Raw genomic sequence first — 20,091 nt, forward strand, 5'->3', positions numbered from 1 at the left:
ATCTCCTTTAGCAGAGGACACACTGCAGCATCCTTTACCAAAGGAAAGGAGCTTCAATGCTTCCTTTATTATCTCCTTTAGGATACACTGCAGCATCCTTTACCAAAGGAAAGGAGCCTCAATGCTTCCTTTATTATCTCCTTTAGCAGAGGACACACTGGAGCATCCTTTACCAAAGGAAAGGAGCTTCAATGCTTCCTTTATTATCTCCTTTAGGATACACTGGAGCATCCTTTACCAAAGGAAAGGAGCTTCAATGCTTCCTTTATTATCTCCTTTAGCAGAGGATACACTGGAGCATCCTTTACCAAAGGAAAGGAGCTTCAATGCTTCCTTTATTATCTCCTTTAGGACACACTGGAGCATCCTTTACCAAAGGAAAGGAGCTTCAATGCTTCCTTTATTATCTCCTTTAGGACACACTGGAGCATCCTTTACCAAAGGAAAGGAGCTTCAATGCTTCCTTTATTATCTCCTTTAGGACACACTGGAGCATCCTTTACCAAAGGAAAGGAGCTTCAATGCTTCCTTTATTATCTCCTTTAGCAGAGGATACACTGCAGCATCCTTTACCAAAGGAAAGGAGCTTCAATGCTTCCTTTATTATCTCCTTTAGGACACACTGGAGCATCCTTTACCAAAGGAAAGGAGCTTCAATGCTTCCTTTATTATCTCCTTTAGGACACACTGGAGCATCCTTTACCAAAGGAAAGGAGCTTCAATGCTTCCTTTATTATCTCCTTTAGGACACACTGGAGCATCCTTTACCAAAGGAAAGGAGCCTCAATGCTTCCTTTATTATCTCCTTTAGCAGAGGACACACTGGAGCATCCTTTACAAAGGAAAGGAGCTTCAATGCTTCCTTTATTATCTCCTTTAGCAGAGGACACACTAGAGCATCCTTTACCAAAGGAAAGGAGCTTCAATGCTTCCTTTATTATCTCCTTTAGCAGAGGACACACTAGAGCATCCTTTACCAAAGGAAAGGAGCTTCAATGCTTCCTTTATTATCTCCTTTAGCAGAGGACACACTGGAGCATCCTTTACCAAAGGAAAGGAGCTTCAATGCTTCCTTTATTATCTCCTTTAGGACACACTGGAGCATCCTTTACCAAAGGAAAGGAGCTTCAATGCTTCCTTTATTATCTCCTTTAGGACACACTGGAGCATCCTTTACCAAAGGAAAGGAGCTTCAATGCTTCCTTTATTATCTCCTTTAGCAGAGGATACACTGGAGCATCCTTTACAAAGGAAAGGAGCTTCAATGCTTCCTTTATTATCTCCTTTAGCAGAGGATACACTGGAGCATCCTTTACAAAGGAAAGGAGCTTCAATGCTTCCTTTATTATCTCCTTTAGCAGAGGACACACTAGAGCATCCTTTACCAAAGGAAAGGAGCTTCAATGCTTCCTTTATTATCTCCTTTAGGACACACTGGAGCATCCTTTACCAAAGGAAAGGAGCTTCAATGCTTCCTTTATTATCTCCTTTAGCAGAGGACACACATTTAGCTTTCCTGCTAAATCTGATGCACCCATCTTTTTATTTCTTTGTAAAAAACTAATGTCTGTGCACACAACCTTTTAAGCCAAATAAATAAATAAAATATAGTTGCAGTACAAAATAACACTTAAAGGGACTATTTGTAGCTTTCATAAATGTCTTGTTAACAGCTTCACCTGTGTCCGTTAAGTCAACTAAAGTCAGCGTCCTGTTGCTGGCACTTGTGCTCGTTCTACATAGACATGAAGGAGCATCGCTCAACACAGTGAGGAGACACACGTCAGCTAAAAGCACAATATCACTCTATATTTCAGCTGCTTGGCAGTAATGTTAGCTGACCAGACCAAGGTCTCTCCATGAATCAATGCTGATCCTAGTGTTGGCTTTTCCTCCGCAGCGAGAAACTCGTCTCCCTCCACCCGCGGCCGGAGGGAACAGGGGAGACGCCGGAGTTTTGGTCGGAGACGATAACGTTTCTCTCTGCGGAGCCCCGTCACTTCACAAGACACGGGAAACCTCTGTTGGTCTGGAGGAGCTGCAGCAGTTATTTCTGCACAAACGTCCACTGAACATTCACTAGATATTCTCAGAGCTAAACTAACTCTTCTGCAGTGTGGAGTGAGCAGCATGCACGTCTAGAGGTGGAGTGAGTATGCGAGAACGCGCGCTGTCTGAGTGAAGGTAAGCAGGCAAAGGAGCGGGGGCGCCGGACACACGCGAGCGCGCATGTGTCCTGACCCGGTACATTTATACGCTTAAAAAGTTACAAACAGTCCCTTTAAATGTAAACCAGTTGTGTACTCAAAGTTTACTATACTTACACTTAAAGTACACTTAAAGGTATACTTTTATAAACTTATAAAAAGTGGGCCAGTTTAGTCCCAAGAAGTATTAAAGCAGTACGCTTATAAGTATACTACGAGTTACTTACTACATAAAGTATACTTGGGAAATATATACTTGATCTTTACTTAAGTATACTTCTTTTTCGTGAGGGAAGATTTCCAAAACATATTCATGTCAGCTGAGCAACACATCTAAAATATTTCCACTACAATGAGGTATTGGCACAATATATGTACTATCTCATACAGCGAGGCCAGTGTGTTGTTTTAAAGAGAAAAGGGAAGCTGCTGGGGTGTAAACCAACATCTCACTGAGTGATCTGTGGATGGAACCTACCTGTTGGGTTTCTTCTTATTTTACTGGATTTCTGTCTTGATATTTTGCTGAAGAGTCTTCTGACGTCCGTCTCCAGCAGGTTGTCCGTCTCCCAGCAGGTTATCTCCTCCGCTCAGACTCCTTCACATAGAAGAACAGCTTATTGCTGCAGGGTTGGTCAAACCATATCGACATGCACAACAACTTCATGCACACGTTGAGACAGTCCGTATAGGCTGTTGTCTTGAAGCCAACTCTGTTTATTCTTCATCCAGCTTCAGCTTTGAGTTCCTCTGTGTTTGTCTGTTTCACCTGTCCTGTCACACTGTTACAGATTACTATTCAACAGTAATTAAAGCTCCAAGTTTAGGTTCAAACTACGGCGTGTAAAATTAGACCTCTACAGAAGCAGTGAGTCATTGTGAGCGCGGCGGGGAAAGGAGTGGGTAAGATGGCTAATGAGGAGAAAAGAAGATTGGAGAGGATTAGCGGTGACCTGGAAACAGCCATGTGGTAACAGGCTGTACGCCTCCCAGCGTCAAACGTGAAGCTGCTACGGCACACAGGTCGATGTTGAGCAATGAGCGGTATGATGCTGACGGTCATCTGCTTCACGGTGACTGTATGAGACTAGAAAATACAATAAATCTTACTGTTCACCAGGTGGGACATTTATCATCGGCTCACCAAACACAGAAAGCAACATTAAAAACCAGTCAGCAGTAAAAAAACAGAGGCATAGACAGGTTACACCAGGGGTCAGCGACCTTTACTATCAGAAGAGATCTGTCTGGAGCCGCAAATCATGTGATCATTGTGATGAAGGTAACTCAGTTTATAGTCTCAGTATATAGTATATCAGTCTAATGCAGTGAGGGCCAAAGAGACAATGTACTACGGAGTATTAGGGCCACATTGAGGGAAAACACATCTGAGATTTACACAATAAAGTCAGAATATTACGAGAATAAAGTCAGAAGTTTACGAGAAAAAAAGAAAATAACACGTAAAATGACTACTTTGTAATATTATGACTTTATTCTCTAAATCTCAGATTTATTTTTCTCCCTCAATGTGGCCCTAATACTGCGTCGTACCGTCGTACCATAGACCTACAACAATGATACAGTTATTCATTTCCATTTCTAAACTCCACAGGGAGCCACTGGAGAGGAGCTGAAGAGACGCAGGTTGCTGACCTCTGGACTAGGGATCTGTTTTCTGTAGAAGACCCACTAAGGTCATCAGCATACTTAAACAGTCTAAATGTTTCTCATTGATCATAAATTCATGAATAAAAAGAGAGAATAGCACCGTGGGGAAGAACACAGCTTTGTGGGCAGTCTGAAACAGACCCTCTGTGGGCGGCAGGAAAGAAAGTCTCTGATGTTTACCGGCAGTCATGTTGAGATCAGTTGAGGAAATACTAAACACCGCCCACCAGCCGGAGCTCAGCCAATAGGAACGCTCTCTCTCTCTGAAATGACCTGTGATTGGTCAAAGTCTCCCGTCCTGGGCTAGATGTTCTAAAGCCTGAAAACAGAGCCATGAGGAGGAGCAGAAGTCTAGTTTTCTCTCAGAACACTTCAATTACAATATGCTGAAAGGTTATTATGGGATTTTTGCCCAATGATGCCAAAAATATACTGACTACTGCAGCTTTAAATTGCATTAGATTGTGTCCACATTTCACTCTTTGCAGTTCTGCAGGTTGGAGCAGTCTGCTGGATCTGACATTTCAATATTCAGTGACACACCTTACTAGAATATCTTTCTGTGAGTTATATATTCAGTCAAACCGTGAACAACAATAATTCAGGGAAGTCAAAACGTAAAGAAAGCATGTTAATATAATACATGTTTTACATAAACATAAAGTACAGCAGTCACACAGCCTCCTGTTTAGTAATAATTAACATCTGAACTGTGCCGTCGTGAACGTTACTCTCTCATTTCCATTCTTATCTAACCAAATGTAGATGGAGATACGAGCTGAAGTTCCTCTTCAGTAGAATTCAGTCGTGATCTTCACTCTGCAGAGGAACCATGCTGGAACCCGTCAGTGTTTTTATTCTCATCCAGCTGTTTTTAACAGCTGGAACGACTGCTGGTAAGATCATCTCACGCTTTAATAAGCTTTAGTTTTATTTGTTTTTGTATTTTGTTGAAGCATCCTGTACGGAAAAGTAGTCAAGTTTATTTCCCAAGTATACTTAACGTAGTAAATACTAAACTCAATGCACTAGTAGTATACTTGTAAGTTTACTACTTTAATACTTCTTGGGACTAAATTGGCCCAATTTTTAGTTTATAAAAGTATACTTTTAAGTTTACTTTAAGTGTAAGTAAACTTTGAGAACACAACTAGTTTACATCTACGTTGTATTTTGTTCTGCACCTGTACTATGAAGTGAACTATACTACAAGGGGAACTTATAGGTATACTGTTAGTTTACTAGTTATATAATTGTAGCCCATTGTTTTTATGAAAGTATACTATAAAGTATAAACTACTAGTTTAATAGTTTTTACTGCAAGTACACTTGTAAGTTTTCTTTAACTTATAGTACATACGTTAGCTAATTATTTATTCATTACAAAGAGATTTTTGCTCCTTTTGCTATTTGACTATTTGATGTTTTGTGATGAGATTAAAAAAATAAAATAAAATTAGTTTTTCTCGCCGGCGTCTCTTCGGCGAACGGAGGACGCAGAAAACGACGTAGATTATTTGAAATAAATTTATATCAAAACGTACGATTACAAACTCTCACACACTCTAATAAGCTACTCTATCAAAAAGTAAGCATAAGCCAAGTATACTTGGACTTTTCTGTATACTTATAAGTAGATCTCTGATAAGTATATAAAAGGTAAACTGAAAGCATACTCTCTTATTTTAAGTTTAAAAGAAGTACACTAATAGCACACTGGAATAAACTTCTTTTTGGTGAGGGCTCAGGAAAACCAAACGAGTGACATTTATAATTGTAATATATCTATATATATATATCTATATTAAAGTGAGCTGTAGACAAACCAAGTAAAACATTGAGCTGTTTTGACCCACAATGCATCAGTGGGGCATATTCGTGCAGAACTAAAGATGATTCTGATCATCAGACGAGCAGCGTTTTACACTAACTGCCTGTAATCCAGCGAATCGAAGCGTCAGACGACAGTTTTTATATGTCAGCTGTTCTTGTCGTTACAGATGGGAGTGTTCAGAGGACTCCGTTCAGCTCTAATCTAGGAAACAGGTGAGACGCCACATGATGCAATAGACTGCTGCTTTTATGTGATAAACCTGACAGGACTATTCAGATGATGTCTAACCAGCAACATGTGACCCGTAGGGAAGGAGGGGACCAGACGATAGTTATCATGGAAGAGGACCCTGTAGTGATGGAGGCAGCCACTCACCTCTTTGAGAAGCATCTCACCGCGTCAGCTTTGCTGAGGTACCAGAAGGGGGCGCTGCATGTTCTCAGGGGAAGCCATTTCTTTTTTACTAGAGATCATGATGTCATACTGGTGGGCCACGGCAGCAACGGTACCAACGGAACAGTCCAGCTAGCCGGTCACGGCCCAGAGGAACTTGCCAGATTTGTGTCAACCTTAAAAACGGACGGCATGTTCGGTCATCTCGGCACCGTCGGCCTCATCAGCTGCAACCTCGGAAATGACCCGCACTTTATGTTGCAGCTGCTACGAGTTCTCCGGTCCCTCGGCGTGGAAACAAAGCTACACCTACACAACTCCTTCCTGTCGGTTAGTTCTGATGGAGAGGTAATGACGTGGACTGACGGAGTCTGGAGGTCCCATGACCACAGCAGAAGAGTCATCGCCGAACTGGACCAAAGAGGAGACCTGCTTATGAAAGTGGAGCTTGGCTGTGCGGGGCCGGTGTTTCCTGGTTATAAAGGAAAGGCTTTGTACCTCCAGACGTCGGAGTGGCCAAGCCACCCTCAAATGTTTGTTCCAATGGAGCTGCGCAAAAAGTACCCTTCCATCGACTGCCTGGAGGGGCTCACCTGGAGCTTGTTCTTTGAGGAGAACGAAAGAAGGCGCGCTCCTGATTACGTCCCAGATGAAAGACTCTTGGAAGCAGTTTGGCTCACAGAGTCGGGACCAGAAGACAACGACATCGTCTTGAAGCACATCAACAACATTCAGGATCTACTTGTGGAGATACGATACGTCGCCAAAGAGGAAGTTGCATCAAACCTTTACTACGTTCTCAACGAATGCATTTACAAAGTGCACGGGAAAAATCTAAGCGTGAGTCTGGAGGGCAAGTTCATGAGCGCCGACAGTCGAGCTGAAATTGAATATTTCCGTCAGAATTTCGACGAGCAGCTGGGCGAGTTCTCCCTGCAGGAGCTGAGAGAGGGTCTCAAAGCGTCCAAGTTCAACGACTTCTGTCGCCAGACGTTCCAGTTCCAGCAGTGTAACTACAACTGTGAGCGATGGGGTCGCTACTTCATGGTCGCCGTGTTTTCAGCATCCGTGTTTAACTTCAGAACCTTCTCGCTTTTCCTCATGAGCGTCATAGGTTGCGAAGTAGGCCGCTCGCGAGGCACCGACAGCCCGCTGTGCACGGCTTTCGTCGGAGTCGATCACCCCATGATGACCGACCAACCTTGGCCTGAGCATCTGCGCCGAGGATTCTACGGCTGCACCGTCGACGACTTTGAAATGGCTCCGCGGGACAGACAGATCTGGGTCGAACAGGTCGTCGCGAAGGAAAACGCCCTGTACAGCGAATCCAAGCAGATTATGAACGGCGTCGAACACGACGAGCAAACGGAGCTGGACATCTTTGGGAGGGTCAAGGTCATGAATAAGTACGTGTTCTCATCTTATCTGGAATTCTTTCGAGGTACACCCGAGGGAAGGAAACTCAAGAGAGGATGTGCTCCCTCTTTCCCTGAGAATATAACTCCGTAACGCTGTGTACTGTGATGACAGCAGCTCATCTCATCGTGTTTCCGTTGCATAGTCGGCTCTAGTCACTGATGTTGTGTTCTGCTTCATACTGATGTGATAGTCTTCTTCTACTGCTTCAGCTCGCTGGCAAAGTAACACATTTGATTGTTTAAATAGCTAGAAGAGTGAATGATCCTGATGATGTACTAAATTAAAGCTGTTACTTCACATTTTCTCCTAAACTACTGAAACAGCGTGAGGCTTTTTCTTTTCTTATTAAATCAATAAAGGATTAAACTATAACAAATCGCAGTATTTGGTGATTTCTTTGTATGTTTATTACATAATGTTTCTTTATGGTGTCACACAGGTCAGAATACAGAGAATTACAAAATATAAATACATAGAAAATGCAGGATCGCAGAGGGTAAAGCATTACTGTGTAGAACATTATAAAAAGGACTGACTATAAAGACTCAATTTGAACTGTCACCAGATGAAAGTCAAACACACACTGACATTTAGAAACAATCCAAAGTAAACTTTTTGTGTTTTGTTACTGACATACATGAGATAAAGTTGAGATGATTAGTATTGCATATTTAAAGACAAGGTTTAATATACTGTGTAAACTGTCATTAAACACAATCGGAGTCAGTTCTGCACAAAAGGAAGAAATTCTAAATGTTTCAAAGCTTCTGAAAGTTAAATTCGACAACATTTGTTCAACGTTTCTGAGGATGTTTGATGACACTCAAGCTGATCAAATGGTACTCGTGACTTTTTTGACATGCAAAGTTGACTACACTATATATAAACCATACGCTTGGCATTTATGTGGTTAACTAGTGAGATGAGCTATTAGAAAATGTACTCATGAAGTGGTGAATACCACAACAGAGGAACATTCATCCTCCTGTTATTAGAGAAGTAAACATCATTTGAAGGCAACCATCACATACAATATTTATACGTGGAAAAATAACTGGAGCAAATGAAGGGAAGAGACTACGTTAATTACAATGACAACGCCGAGCGCGACGATGACAACGCCCAACGCGACGATGACAACGCCCAACGCGACGATGACAACGCCCAACGCGACGATGACAACGCCGAGCGCCTGTTGCACCAGTTAAATTCCAAATCGCTGTTAAAAGGCCTCTGCTGGTTGGATGGTTTAATAGTGTCTGAGGGGTTTAATATTCATCAAACAAATTTGTTTTGAGAGCAGAAGTGTTAGCTGTTCTGAGAAGCCTCACATGATAGAAAGATGAAGATGATGAAGAGGGTTTCTTCTGAAGCATACCGACGTCATAAACCAACGTTTATATGTGTGTTTCAAGCATACTGAACCCTTTAGAGAGTCAAGTAACTAATACACCAGAGAAGGACAGCTTACCTTCTGTGGCTGATAACATGCTAGCATTAATCTGATTGCCTTTATTAACATGTGCAGTATGTAAAATAAAATAACTTCAATACCTCCAAGTACTTAATTCATGATGGACAAATAGAGGTTATCTGGCATCGAGATGATTCGATTATTTTATTGTGAGATGGGTGAAACTGTAGTTTAGAATTTAGGAACAACGTGAGGATTTAAATGCAAACTAGACTGAATTTGAGCTTTAACTGGAGCAAAGGCTGCTGGGCGGTGTGGTGTGATGTGGAAACCTGTCAGATAAGAGATCACAGCATTTAAACAACTGGAATGTTTTAGTCAGAAATGTTGGAAACAACAGCTTGCTGTGTGCAGACCTTTTTCTGTACTATACTTTGTATTCTGTCCGACACCGGATTAGGAGAGTAGTAAAAACCCCGGGGTGGAAACTCGGAGCTGATGTGTTGAGGCGGAGACTCTTCACATGATGATGCAGCTGCATTTGGAGCTGCCGCCCATCTGGTTTGCGAGGAGGCCGTGCTGTGAGGTGGCTACCGACTGGATTAAGCTCCAGAAATGCTTGAAAGAGATGCCCTCGCCGTCACCTACACCCATCTTCCGCATGATGTCCCCGATTCCCTGCTCTCCGCCCATCTGTAAGCAGAGCAGAAACAGTTAGACATGATTTGTGTGCTAAAGGCCATGCATCACATAATAATAAACACATATGATCCAGTCATGAATGATGATGACCAGTGCAATAAGCTCAGCATTTACACTTCATAGGAAACACCACCACATTGGAACTTTTCTGCACACTTGACATAATAACGAGCCCGTCTCCAGAGTCCAGTGAGAGATTATTATAATAAAAACAACTTATGCATAGATGATTGTGCAACACTTTCATTTCCGGCAAATATTCGTGTCGGCCTCGGTGTGAAAGGTTTGAACGCTAACAATCTGCGACAAGTATTTCGCATTTTTGTTTTGTTTTCATAACGTGTGTAAGAAACCTTTAAGACACGAAAAACACAACATTTTATCTTCTTATAGCAGGGGTCAGCAACCTTTACTCTCTAAAGAGCCACTTTAGGCAAAAACAAATCTGTCTGGAACCTGTCTGCCCATCTGACCTCTCATCAGTAATGCAGGACATTAACCTGCACATAATAACCTTTAATAATCATGTCATATGTTAGAAGCAAACAGAAATAGGAATACAGAAATGTAAATATGTGTGCATTATCAAAAATAAATGCAAATATATCACATTAACTGAAGTACATCAGATTACTGCCTTCCATTTTAATGTTTTTAATGAACACATTTTTACATTTAATTTCTAATAATGGTATCATCGTATCGAAGTCAGAATTTTGGTATTGTGACAACACTAATCTGATATTGAATAAAAAAACATTTTCCAAAAGGTTTGGTATGTTTTATGCAAGTTTGTAATACCGAGGGAAACAAATATTAGAAAACCATAAAATTGAAAATCAAATACCTACACGAACGAGCGAATAATGGATTAGTCAGATATCAGAGTCCAGCTCTAGTGGCGTGTTTCTGGCTGTCTTTAGTGAGGTGAGTAAAGGTGTGTTAAGGTGAGTAAAGGTGTGTTAAGGTGAGTAAAGGTGTGTTACGGTGAGTAAAGGTGTGTTACGGTGAGTAAAGGTGTGTTAAGGTGTGTTAAGGTGAGTAAAGGTGTGTTAAGGTGTGTTAAGGTGAGTAAAGGTGTGTTACGGTGAGTAAAGGTGTGTTAAGGTGATTAAGGTGAGTAAAGGTGTGTTAAGGTGAGTAAAGGTGTGTTAAGGTGAGTAAAAGGTGTGTTAAGGTGAGTAAGGTGAGTAAAGGTGAGTAAAGGTGTGTTAAGGTGTGTTAAGGTGAGTAAAGGTGAGTAAAGGTGTGTGCTGCCACGCCCAACAGCTGTAGTCGACAGGAGGCCTAGCTGAGGGTGAAGCTCATGGAGACTAACAGCAGTTTTTACCTTGACAAGGTTCGGCATCTGGGAGGACAGAAGACCTTTGAATTCATCAGTTTTCAGCGTCGGACCGTTGTCGGCTGAAGCAGAGTGGAACTGGGTGACCAGCGTTTCGATGGCTTTCTCGAGGTCTGAATACTGGAGGAGAGACAAAAGAAAGAAGGATGGTCATCATAACTAAATCTAACCGAGGGGTCAGCAACCTTTACTGTCAAAACAGCATTTTAATCCGTCTGGAGCTGTAAAACATGTGATCATTGTGATGAAGGTAACACAGTTTATAGTCTAAGTATATAGTATATAAGTCTAATGCAGTGAGGGCCAAAGAGACAATGTACTACGGAGTATTAGGGCCACATTGAGGGAAAACACATCTGAGACTTACACAATAAAGTCAGAATATTACGAGAATAAAGTCATAACTTTACGAGAAAATAACAGTTAAAATTACTACTTTATAATATTATGACTTTATTCTCTAAATCTCTGATTTATTTTTTTTCCTCAATGTGGCCCTAATACTCCGTCGTACCGTCGTACCATAGACCTACAACAATGATCAATGAAAATGTAATGATACAGTTATTCATTTCCATTTTTATAAATCCACAGGGAGCCTCTGGAGAGGAGCTGAAGAGACGCAGGTTGCTGACCGCTGATCTAACGGCATCTGCAGGATTTCACAGACTGGAGGAAAACAAGCAGTCAGAGCTGATCTGAGGTCTGCTGTCCAGCTGCCGTCTATGAGAGCCGGCTGTCAATCACTCTGAACTCCAACCAAACGGTCCAGCTAGGCAGCGCTGATCAAATATGAATCAATATTCTGTTACGTTAATGCCTATTTCTCTCCTCACATGTTCTCAGAATCATCTTGTAACTAGAAAATGAGAGTTTGTGACCCGACAGCCATGTTGAGATCTGCCGAGGAAATACCAAGCACCGCCCCCCAGCCGGAGCACAGCCAATAGGAACGCTCTCTCTCTCTGAAATGACCTGTGATTGGCAGAGGAGGACGAGTTCTCTTCTTCTTCTACATCCTCCCTAACTAATGAACAACCAGAAGATAATATCGACATGGCGTTCTCTACTACTGTACGGTACCATGGATGTATTCAGAGAAGTGGATCCAGTGTTGGAGGCGGGGCTCCGTTCATTCCTATGAGAGTGTCTCAGTGGAGCATGAAGCCTGAATGGCTCGACTACCGGGTGGAAAAGTACCCGGATCTTCCGGCAATCTTCTGCATCCATTGGGCCCACGGAGCCGGCGCAGTCGCACATTCTATTTGAGGCATTTTCAACGAGAGTCCAAATTTTCTTTTTTCAGATTTACGTTTCCCTTTTTTAATCGAGCTATATTTGTTTTAGCCAAAGCGACGGTTAGCTTGTTGCAGCAGCCTTGAAGGATTGTTAAGCTAATGGCGAGAATGGATTTGGACCGGGGAGCGCGGCAGCAGCAGGATGGCGCCAGGGAGCAGGTGGAGAGCTCCGCTTTGCTGGCGCTGCTTCGGGGCCTCGCTGCCTCGGCCGTCCGGACTGGAGCCACAGCGGGATTACGGTGGCGGACGGCGGCGGCCCGACGTGCTGCTACACTCCGCTCACCCGGGACCGGATCCCGGTATGAACTGCTGCACGGGCATCACCCAGAGTTGGACTGACCGGCTTCTAGTGACAATAGTTGTTTTACTGCTTCATTTTTTTGTTGAAAATAAGAAAGTAGAGCTAAGTACAGCTAAGTAGAGCTAAGTAGAGCTACGTAGAGCTAAGTAGAGCTAAGTAGACCTAAGTAGAGCTAAGTAGAGCTACGTAGAGCTACATAGAGCTAAGTAGAGCTAAGTAGACCTACGTAGAGCTAAGTAGAGCTAAGTAGAGCTAAGTAGACCTACGTAGAGCTAAGTAGACCTACGTAGAGCTAAGTAGACCTACGTAGAGCTAAGTAGAGCTAAGTAGAGCTACGTAGAGCTAAGTAGACCTAAGTAGAGCTACGTAGAGCTAAGTAGAGCTAAGTAGACCTACGTAGAGCTAAGTAGAGCTACGTAGAGCTACATAGAGCTAAGTAGAGCTAAGTAGAGCTAAGTAGACCTACGTAGAGCTAAGTAGAGCTACGTAGAGCTAAGTAGCCAGCTAGTGTAAAACAACGTGGGTTGGTTTTTATTCACCAGCCACCTAATCAAATATGTTTATATTAACTTCTATCCATTTAAATAATGCCATGCATGTGATCCGCCCTTCACCGTTTGATAAACTGTTGTTTATAAGTTTCTAAATTTTTTGTAACCAAGTTGACAAAACAATCAACCACAAGGTCCATTTAGTAGCAGATGTGGAGCTCTCCATCGTATCACACAAGCTTCTCCTCTAAATCTCATTTTTAATGACACTGCTTTTTCTAATTCTTTTACTGTTGCTATTTCCATTAGTACAATTTGTAAGTCATTTACAAAGTGTTACAGCTGGTTAAAGCAATATTCATTGATTTGTTTTGGCCACTTGGAGAAACGTGATCATTCATTTGGAGTCATATTTGAGTCATCTGATGAATCACAGCCCGATATTCTCCCTCTCTCTTTTAGCTCTGTTTTTGGTCTCTTCCACCTCCTGAAGGAAATATCTGTGTCTTTAGCTAAAAGCTACATGCTCCACTATGTTCACCAGCTCGTCTAGTGAGTTCATCAGAAAACAGAGACGCTGATAAGGTCTGTGAGACGGAATCAAACTTTCAATGTGCTCTAAAACCTGAAGATTTATGAGCTAAAAGAATAAAAAGTATAAAAGTGCAGAGTTGGTGAGAGTTCTCTACAACATATTTCACATGTTAGTTTAAGAGCAGCATTAAAGATGGCTGTCTTCTACAGTTATTCAGTGCATGTGGGCCAACAGCTTTGTCAAAACCACACCCTTTGTGAATGATGCAGCCTAAGCAAGCTGCTGCAAGCCCACTTCACCTCAACAGAAACTCTCCCACAGACAACACCACTGTCCCAACTGGAGACAAGGCATAGTATTCACTACTGCACAACACCTCCATATATATATATTATGTTAGCCTGAATATATCAAATGAGTCTCTGAAATACAAGCAGGAGAGAAGAGTTGTTGCCACTTTTTAAAGTTGAGTAGTAAGAGAAGCGTTTGGTTTCAAAGAGAACAATTAAAGACAGACTCCCTGTTTTGTGTTAGAGTGCACATTATTACCACACCCAAATCCCTGCGTCTCTTTCCAGCTCACTGTTGATCGGAAACACAAACAGTGAGGTGGGAGAAACTTCGGGGGTTTGGGCTTGTTTTAGTGAAATGTGTAAGCAAGTTCTACAGCATTCTCCTGAGGACAGGCTGCATTGTTTGTTCTCATTTCATCTTTAAGGGACACAAAGTCACCGTTGTTAGAGACGGACTGGTCCACAGAAAAGTCTGTTTTTTAATTTGGGACACATGACGAAGTGCTCGGGATTCAGAATCAATTTTACTGGCCAGGTATGAGTACACATACCAGGAATGTGACTCCGGTTTCTGTTGCTCTCAATGTAGAGGCCTACTGTCACAGATAGAAGCCTACATGATTATTAACGGATCATTATTAATGAAGGAATAACGTCAGCACAATGAGAATAGGTCCGATAATAAAGAGGAAGCCATGCTGCATTGCACAATCATGATGTACATTACACACACACACACACACACACAGGTGGATGAACTCCACCTGGGCCCTTCATTAACACACCTGGACACGCCCCTGGTTCACTAATATACTATCAGAGCTCCACCAACGCTCCATAATATTTAATATATACTGTCATATTCTCATAGATGAGAGCCTATACATGTACCACAAGGCTAACTGCTATAGCTGGTTCTCAGGGAGGGGCAGCTAGCAGCACACGTCGCCACTAAAAAACACGGTAGGGATGCACAATGGCTCCCGTGTCTGTCTGTTTAGTAAAAAACAAGAAGTTGACCCATTCCGGGGAAAGTTCCTTCTTGCGTCTTCAGCAGGAAACCGTTCTTTAATGACTCTAAACCATCTAAATGTTCATGTGAACTATTTCACAGCAAACAAATGAGTGGAAACTAACTGTAACGTTTAAAACACTGTGTCGAGCTTTATTCAGGTTTTAGTTCTCCCCAATAAAAGAAGTTAATGAAGGAAAAACGTGCAGCACAATGAGAAAAGGTCCGTAATAAAGAGGAAGCTGCATTGCACAATCATGTTGTACATTACACACACACACACTCACTCACTCACTCAGGTGGATGAACTCACCTGGGCCCTTCATTCACACACCTGGACACGCCCCTGATTCACTAATATACTACCAGAGCTCCATAATATAGAATATATACTGTCATATTCTCTAGTATTCTAGAGTCTACTGATGATGTTCTAGTAGTAAAATACAGTGTTTCTACATGTATCACAGGGCTGACTGACATTAGCTTGTTCTCAGGGAGGGGCAGCCAGCAGCACACGTCTCCACTAGAAAACGCGGTAGGGATGCACAATGGCTCCCGTTTCTGTCTGTTTAGTAAAAAACAAGAAGTCGACCCATCCCGGGGAAAGTTCCTTCTCCTCAGCAGGAAGCCCTTCTACAATGACTCACTCTGAAACATTCTAGAAGCTTTGTTCGATGTGAACAAACATTCGAGAATGTTTTAAAACATTCTCGAATGTTTTAAAACATTCTCGAATGTTCACAGTAAACAGAAACAGGCGGACACTAACTGTGGAAAGTTTAAAAAGTGACTATAGTGTGTCGAGCGTTACTCGGTGGTTTAGTTTAGTTTAGTTTAGTTTAGTTGAGTCGTGTGTTATTTCTTACCTGTGCCATGTCGACGGTGAGTTGTTCTTCCTGCTGTGTGTCGAGCTGATGTTTGTGGAGTTTTACTGACAGACGGACAGAGAGACAGACAGACAGACAGACAGACAGTCAGACAGACAGACAGCTGGCAGCGTTCCTGGATCCTCCCTCAGCCAGAGAGAGAAGCTGGATCCTCCCTCAGCTGGATCCTCCCTCAGCTGGATCCTCCCTCAGCAGAGAGAGAAGTCAGGAAGAAGAAGAAGGAGCAGTTGAAGGGAGGCGCCACTTTCCTCTCATACATGATCTTATGCTATAGAGGACGACACTTGAACGTGTTAAAGTGTAACATTGTGTATAAAGTGTGTTAAAGTGTGTTAAAGTGTAACAGTGTGTATAAAGTGTGTTAAAGTGTGTTAAAGTCTAACAGTGTGTATAAAGTGTGTTAAAGTGTAACAGTGTGTATAAAGTGTGTAAAAAGTGTGTTAAAGTGTAACAGTGTGTATGAAGTGTGTTAAAGTCTAACAGTGTGTATGAAGTGTGTTAAAGTGTAACATTGTGTAAAAAGTGTGTTAAAGTGTAACAGTGTGTAAAAAGTGTGTTAAAGTCTAACAGTGTGTATGAAGTGTGTTAAAGTCTAACAGTGTGTATGAAGTGTGTTAAAGTGTGTTAAAGTCTAACAGTGTGTATAAAGTGTGTTAAAGTGTAACAGTGTATAAAGTGTGTAAAAAGTGTGTTAAAGTGTAACAGTGTGTATAAAGTGTGTTAAAGTGTAACATTGTGTATAAAGTGTGTTAAAGTGTAACAGTGTGTAAAAAGTGTGTTAAAGTGTAACATTGTGTATAAAGTGTGTTAAAGTGTAACAGTATGTATAAAGTGTGTTAAAGTGTGTTAAAGTGTAACAGTGTGTATAAAGTGTGTTAAAGTGTGTTAAAGTCTAACAGTGTGTATAAAGTGTGTTAAAGTGTAACAGTGTGTATAAAGTGTAACAGTGTATAAAGTGTGTAAAAAGTGTGTTAAAGTGTAACAGTGTGTATAAAGTGTGTTAAAGTGTAACATTGTGTATAAAGTGTGTTAAAGTGTAACAGTGTGTAAAAAGTGTGTTAAAGTGTAACAGTGTGTATAAAGTGTGTTAAAGTCTAACAGTGTGTATGAAGTGTGTTAAAGTGTGTTAAAGTCTAACAGTGTGTATAAAGTGTGTTAAAGTGTAACAGTGTATAAAGTGTGTTAAAGTGTGTTAAAGTCTAACAGTGTGTATGAAGTGTGTTAAAGTGTAACAGTCTGTATAAAGTGTGTAACAGTGTGTAAAAAGTGTGTTAAAGTGTAACAGTGTGTATAAAGTGTGTTAAAGTGCAGTCTGTATAAGTGTGTAACAGTGTGTAAAAAGTGTGTAACAGTGTGTAAAAAGTGTGTAAAAAGTGTGTTAAAGTGTAACAGTGTGTATAAAGTGTGTTAAAGTGTAACAGTGTATAAAGTGTGTTAAAGTGTGTTAAAGTCTAACAGTGTGTATGAAGTGTGTTAAAGTGTAACAGTGTGTATAAAGTGTGTAACAGTGTGTAAAAAGTGTGTTAAAGTGTAACAGTGTGTATAAAGTGTGTTAAAGTGTAACAGTGTATAAAGTGTGTTAAAGTCTAACAGTGTGTAAAAAGTGTGTCAAAGTGTAACAGTGTGTATAAAGTGTATAAAGTGTTACAGTGTGTATAAAGTGTGTTAAAGTGTAACAGTGTGTATAAAATGTATAAAGTGTAACAGTCTGTATAAAGTGTGTAACAGTGTTTTTAAAAGTGTGTTAAAGTGTAACAGTGTGTATAAAGTGTGTTAAAGTGCAGTCTGTATAAGTGTGTATAAAGTGTGTTAAAGTGTAACAGTGTGTATAAGGTGTGTTAAAGTGTTAGTGTGTATAAAGTGTGTTAAAGTGTAACAGTGTGTATAAGGTGTGTTAAAGTGTTACAGTGTGTATAAAGTGTGTTAAAGTGTAACAGTGTGTATAAGGTGTGTTAAAGTGTTACAGTGTGTATAAAGTGTGTTAAAGTGTAACAGTGTGTATAAGGTGTGTTAAAGTGTTACAGTGTGTATAAAGTGTGTTAAAGTGTAACAGTGTGTATAAGGTGTGTTAAAGTGTTACAGTGTGTATAAAGTGTGTTAAAGTGTAACAGTGTGTATAAAGTGTGTTAAAGTGTTACAGTGTGTATAAAGTGTGTTAAAGTGTAACAGTGTGTATAAGGTGTGTTAAAGTGTTACAGTGTGTATAAAGTGTGTTAAAGTGTAACAGTGTGTATAAGGTGTGTTAAAGTGTTACAGTGTGTATAAAGTGTGTTAAAGTGTAACAGTGTGTATAAGGTGTGTTAAAGTGTTACAGTGTGTATAAAGTGTGTTAAAGTGTAACAGTGTGTATAAGGTGTGTTAAAGTGTTACAGTGTGTATAAAGTGTGTTAAAGTGTAACAGTGTGTATAAGGTGTGTTAAAGTGTTACAGTGTGTATAAAGTGTGTTAAAGTGTAACAGTGTGTATAAGGTGTGTTAAAGTGTTACAGTGTGTATAAAGTGTGTTAAAGTGTAACAGTGTGTATAAAGTGTGTTAAAGTGTAACAGTGTATAAAGTGTGTTAAAGTGTAACAGTGTGTAAAAAGTGTGTTAAAGTGTAACAGTGTGTATAAAGTGTGTTAAAGTGTGTTAAAGTCTAACAGTGTATAAAGTGTGTTAAAGTGTAACAGTGTATAAAGTGTGTTAAAGTGTGTTAAAGTCTAACAGTGTGTATGAAGTGTGTTAAAGTGTAACAGTCTGTATAAAGTGTGTAACAGTGTGTAAAAAGTGTGTTAAAGTGTAACAGTGTGTATAAAGTGTGTTAAAGTGCAGTCTGTATAAGTGTGTAAAAAGTGTGTTAAAGTGTAACAGTGTATAAAGTGTGTTAAAGTGTGTTAAAGTCTAACAGTGTGTATGAAGTGTGTTAAAGTGTAACAGTCTGTATAAAGTGTGTAACAGTGTGTAAAAAGTGTGTTAAAGTGTAACAGTGTGTATAAAGTGTATAAAGTGTTACAGTGTGTATAAAGTGTGTTAAAGTGTAACAGTGTGTATAAAATGTATAAAGTGTAACAGTCTGTATAAAGTGTGTAACAGTGTGTAAAAAGTGTGTTAAAGTGTAACAGTGTGTATAAAGTGTGTTAAAGTGCAGTCTGTATAAGTGTGTATAAAGTGTGTTAAAGTGTAACAGTGTGTATAAGGTGTGTTAAAGTGTTACAGTGTGTATAAAGTGTGTTAAAGTGTAACAGTGTGTATAAGGTGTGTTAAAGTGTTACAGTGTGTATAAAGTGTGTTAAAGTGTAACAGTGTGTATAAGGTGTGTTAAAGTGTTACAGTGTGTATAAAGTGTGTTAAAGTGTAACAGTGTGTATAAGGTGTGTTAAAGTGTTACAGTGTGTATAAAGTGTGTTAAAGTGTAACAGTGTGTATAAGGTGTGTTAAAGTGTTACAGTGTGTATAAAGTGTGTTAAGGTGTAACAGTGTGTATAAGGTGTGTTAAAGTGTTACAGTGTGTATAAAGTGTGTTAAAGTGTAACAGTGTGTATAAGGTGTGTTAAAGTGTTACAGTGTGTATAAAGTGTGTTAAAGTGTAACAGTGTGTATAAGGTGTGTTAAAGTGTTACAGTGTGTATAAAGTGTGTTAAAGTGTAACAGTGTGTATAAAGTGTGTTAAAGTGTAACAGTGTGTATAAAGTGTGTTAAAGTCTAACAGTGTGTATAAAGTGTGTTAAAGTGTTACAGTGTGTATAAAGTGTGTTAAAGTGTAACAGTGTGTATAAAGTGTGTTAAAGTGTAACAGTGTGTATAAGGTGTGTTAAAGTGTAACAGTGTGTATAAGGTGTGTTAAAGTGTTACAGTGTGTATAAAGTGTGTTAAAGTCTAACAGTGTGTATAAGGTGTGTTAAAGTGTTACAGTGTGTATAAAGTGTGTTAAAGTGTAACAGTGTGTATAAAGTGTGTTAAAGTGTAACAGTGTGTATAAAGTGTGTTAAAGTCTAACAGTGTGTATAAGGCGTGTTAAAGTGTTACAGTGTGTATAAAGTGTGTGAATATTCCACTGAGGCAGCAGAGACACATTCAACAGATTCCACATCTGGAAGCTTTTAGTTGAAAAGTTGGATGCTGTTTTTGCGCAATAACCGGCTGCAAGTCGAGGCTGGTTCTCCTACTGCTGCTCCACACTGTCACTAACGTTAACCTCTTCACTGCCAGCTGGTAATGTGACACCACAGTTTAGACTTCTGCTTTATATGCAGACTTTATATGAGAGAGACAGAGACAGAGAGAGGGAGAGCGGGAGAGAGAAGGAAACAG

The 20,091-nt window shown here is 40.4% G+C and overlaps 2 protein-coding genes and 1 long non-coding RNA gene across 3 annotated transcripts; 2 read left to right on the plus strand and 1 right to left on the minus strand.

The window, feature by feature from the left end:
• Positions 1–2,156: 2,156 nt before the first annotated feature.
• On the plus strand, positions 2,157–7,896 carry LOC141754332 (uncharacterized). Its single transcript, XM_074613324.1, has 4 exons — positions 2,157–3,904; positions 4,644–4,774; positions 5,879–5,924; positions 6,021–7,896. The coding sequence occupies exons 2-4, from the start codon at positions 4,711–4,713 to the stop codon at positions 7,612–7,614; spliced, it is 1,704 nt and encodes a 567-aa protein (XP_074469425.1). The 5' UTR covers positions 2,157–3,904; positions 4,644–4,710; the 3' UTR covers positions 7,615–7,896.
• Positions 7,897–7,908: 12 nt separating this feature from the next.
• s100v2 (S100 calcium binding protein V2) lies at positions 7,909–15,953 on the minus strand. The gene is made up of 3 exons (XM_074613351.1): positions 15,782–15,953; positions 10,971–11,102; positions 7,909–9,631 (listed from the first exon to the last, which is right to left on the minus strand). The coding sequence occupies exons 1-3, from the start codon at positions 15,788–15,790 to the stop codon at positions 9,458–9,460; spliced, it is 315 nt and encodes a 104-aa protein (XP_074469452.1). The 5' UTR covers positions 15,791–15,953; the 3' UTR covers positions 7,909–9,457.
• LOC141754350 (uncharacterized) lies at positions 10,484–10,876 on the plus strand. The gene is made up of 3 exons (XR_012590609.1): positions 10,484–10,591; positions 10,713–10,796; positions 10,827–10,876. It is a non-coding gene; the product is annotated as an uncharacterized LOC141754350 (long non-coding RNA).
• Positions 15,954–20,091: the final 4,138 nt, after the last annotated feature.

This window comes from Sebastes fasciatus, chromosome 17, assembly GCF_043250625.1.
Source record: "Sebastes fasciatus isolate fSebFas1 chromosome 17, fSebFas1.pri, whole genome shotgun sequence".
NCBI classification, from domain to species: domain Eukaryota; kingdom Metazoa; phylum Chordata; class Actinopteri; order Perciformes; family Sebastidae; genus Sebastes; species Sebastes fasciatus.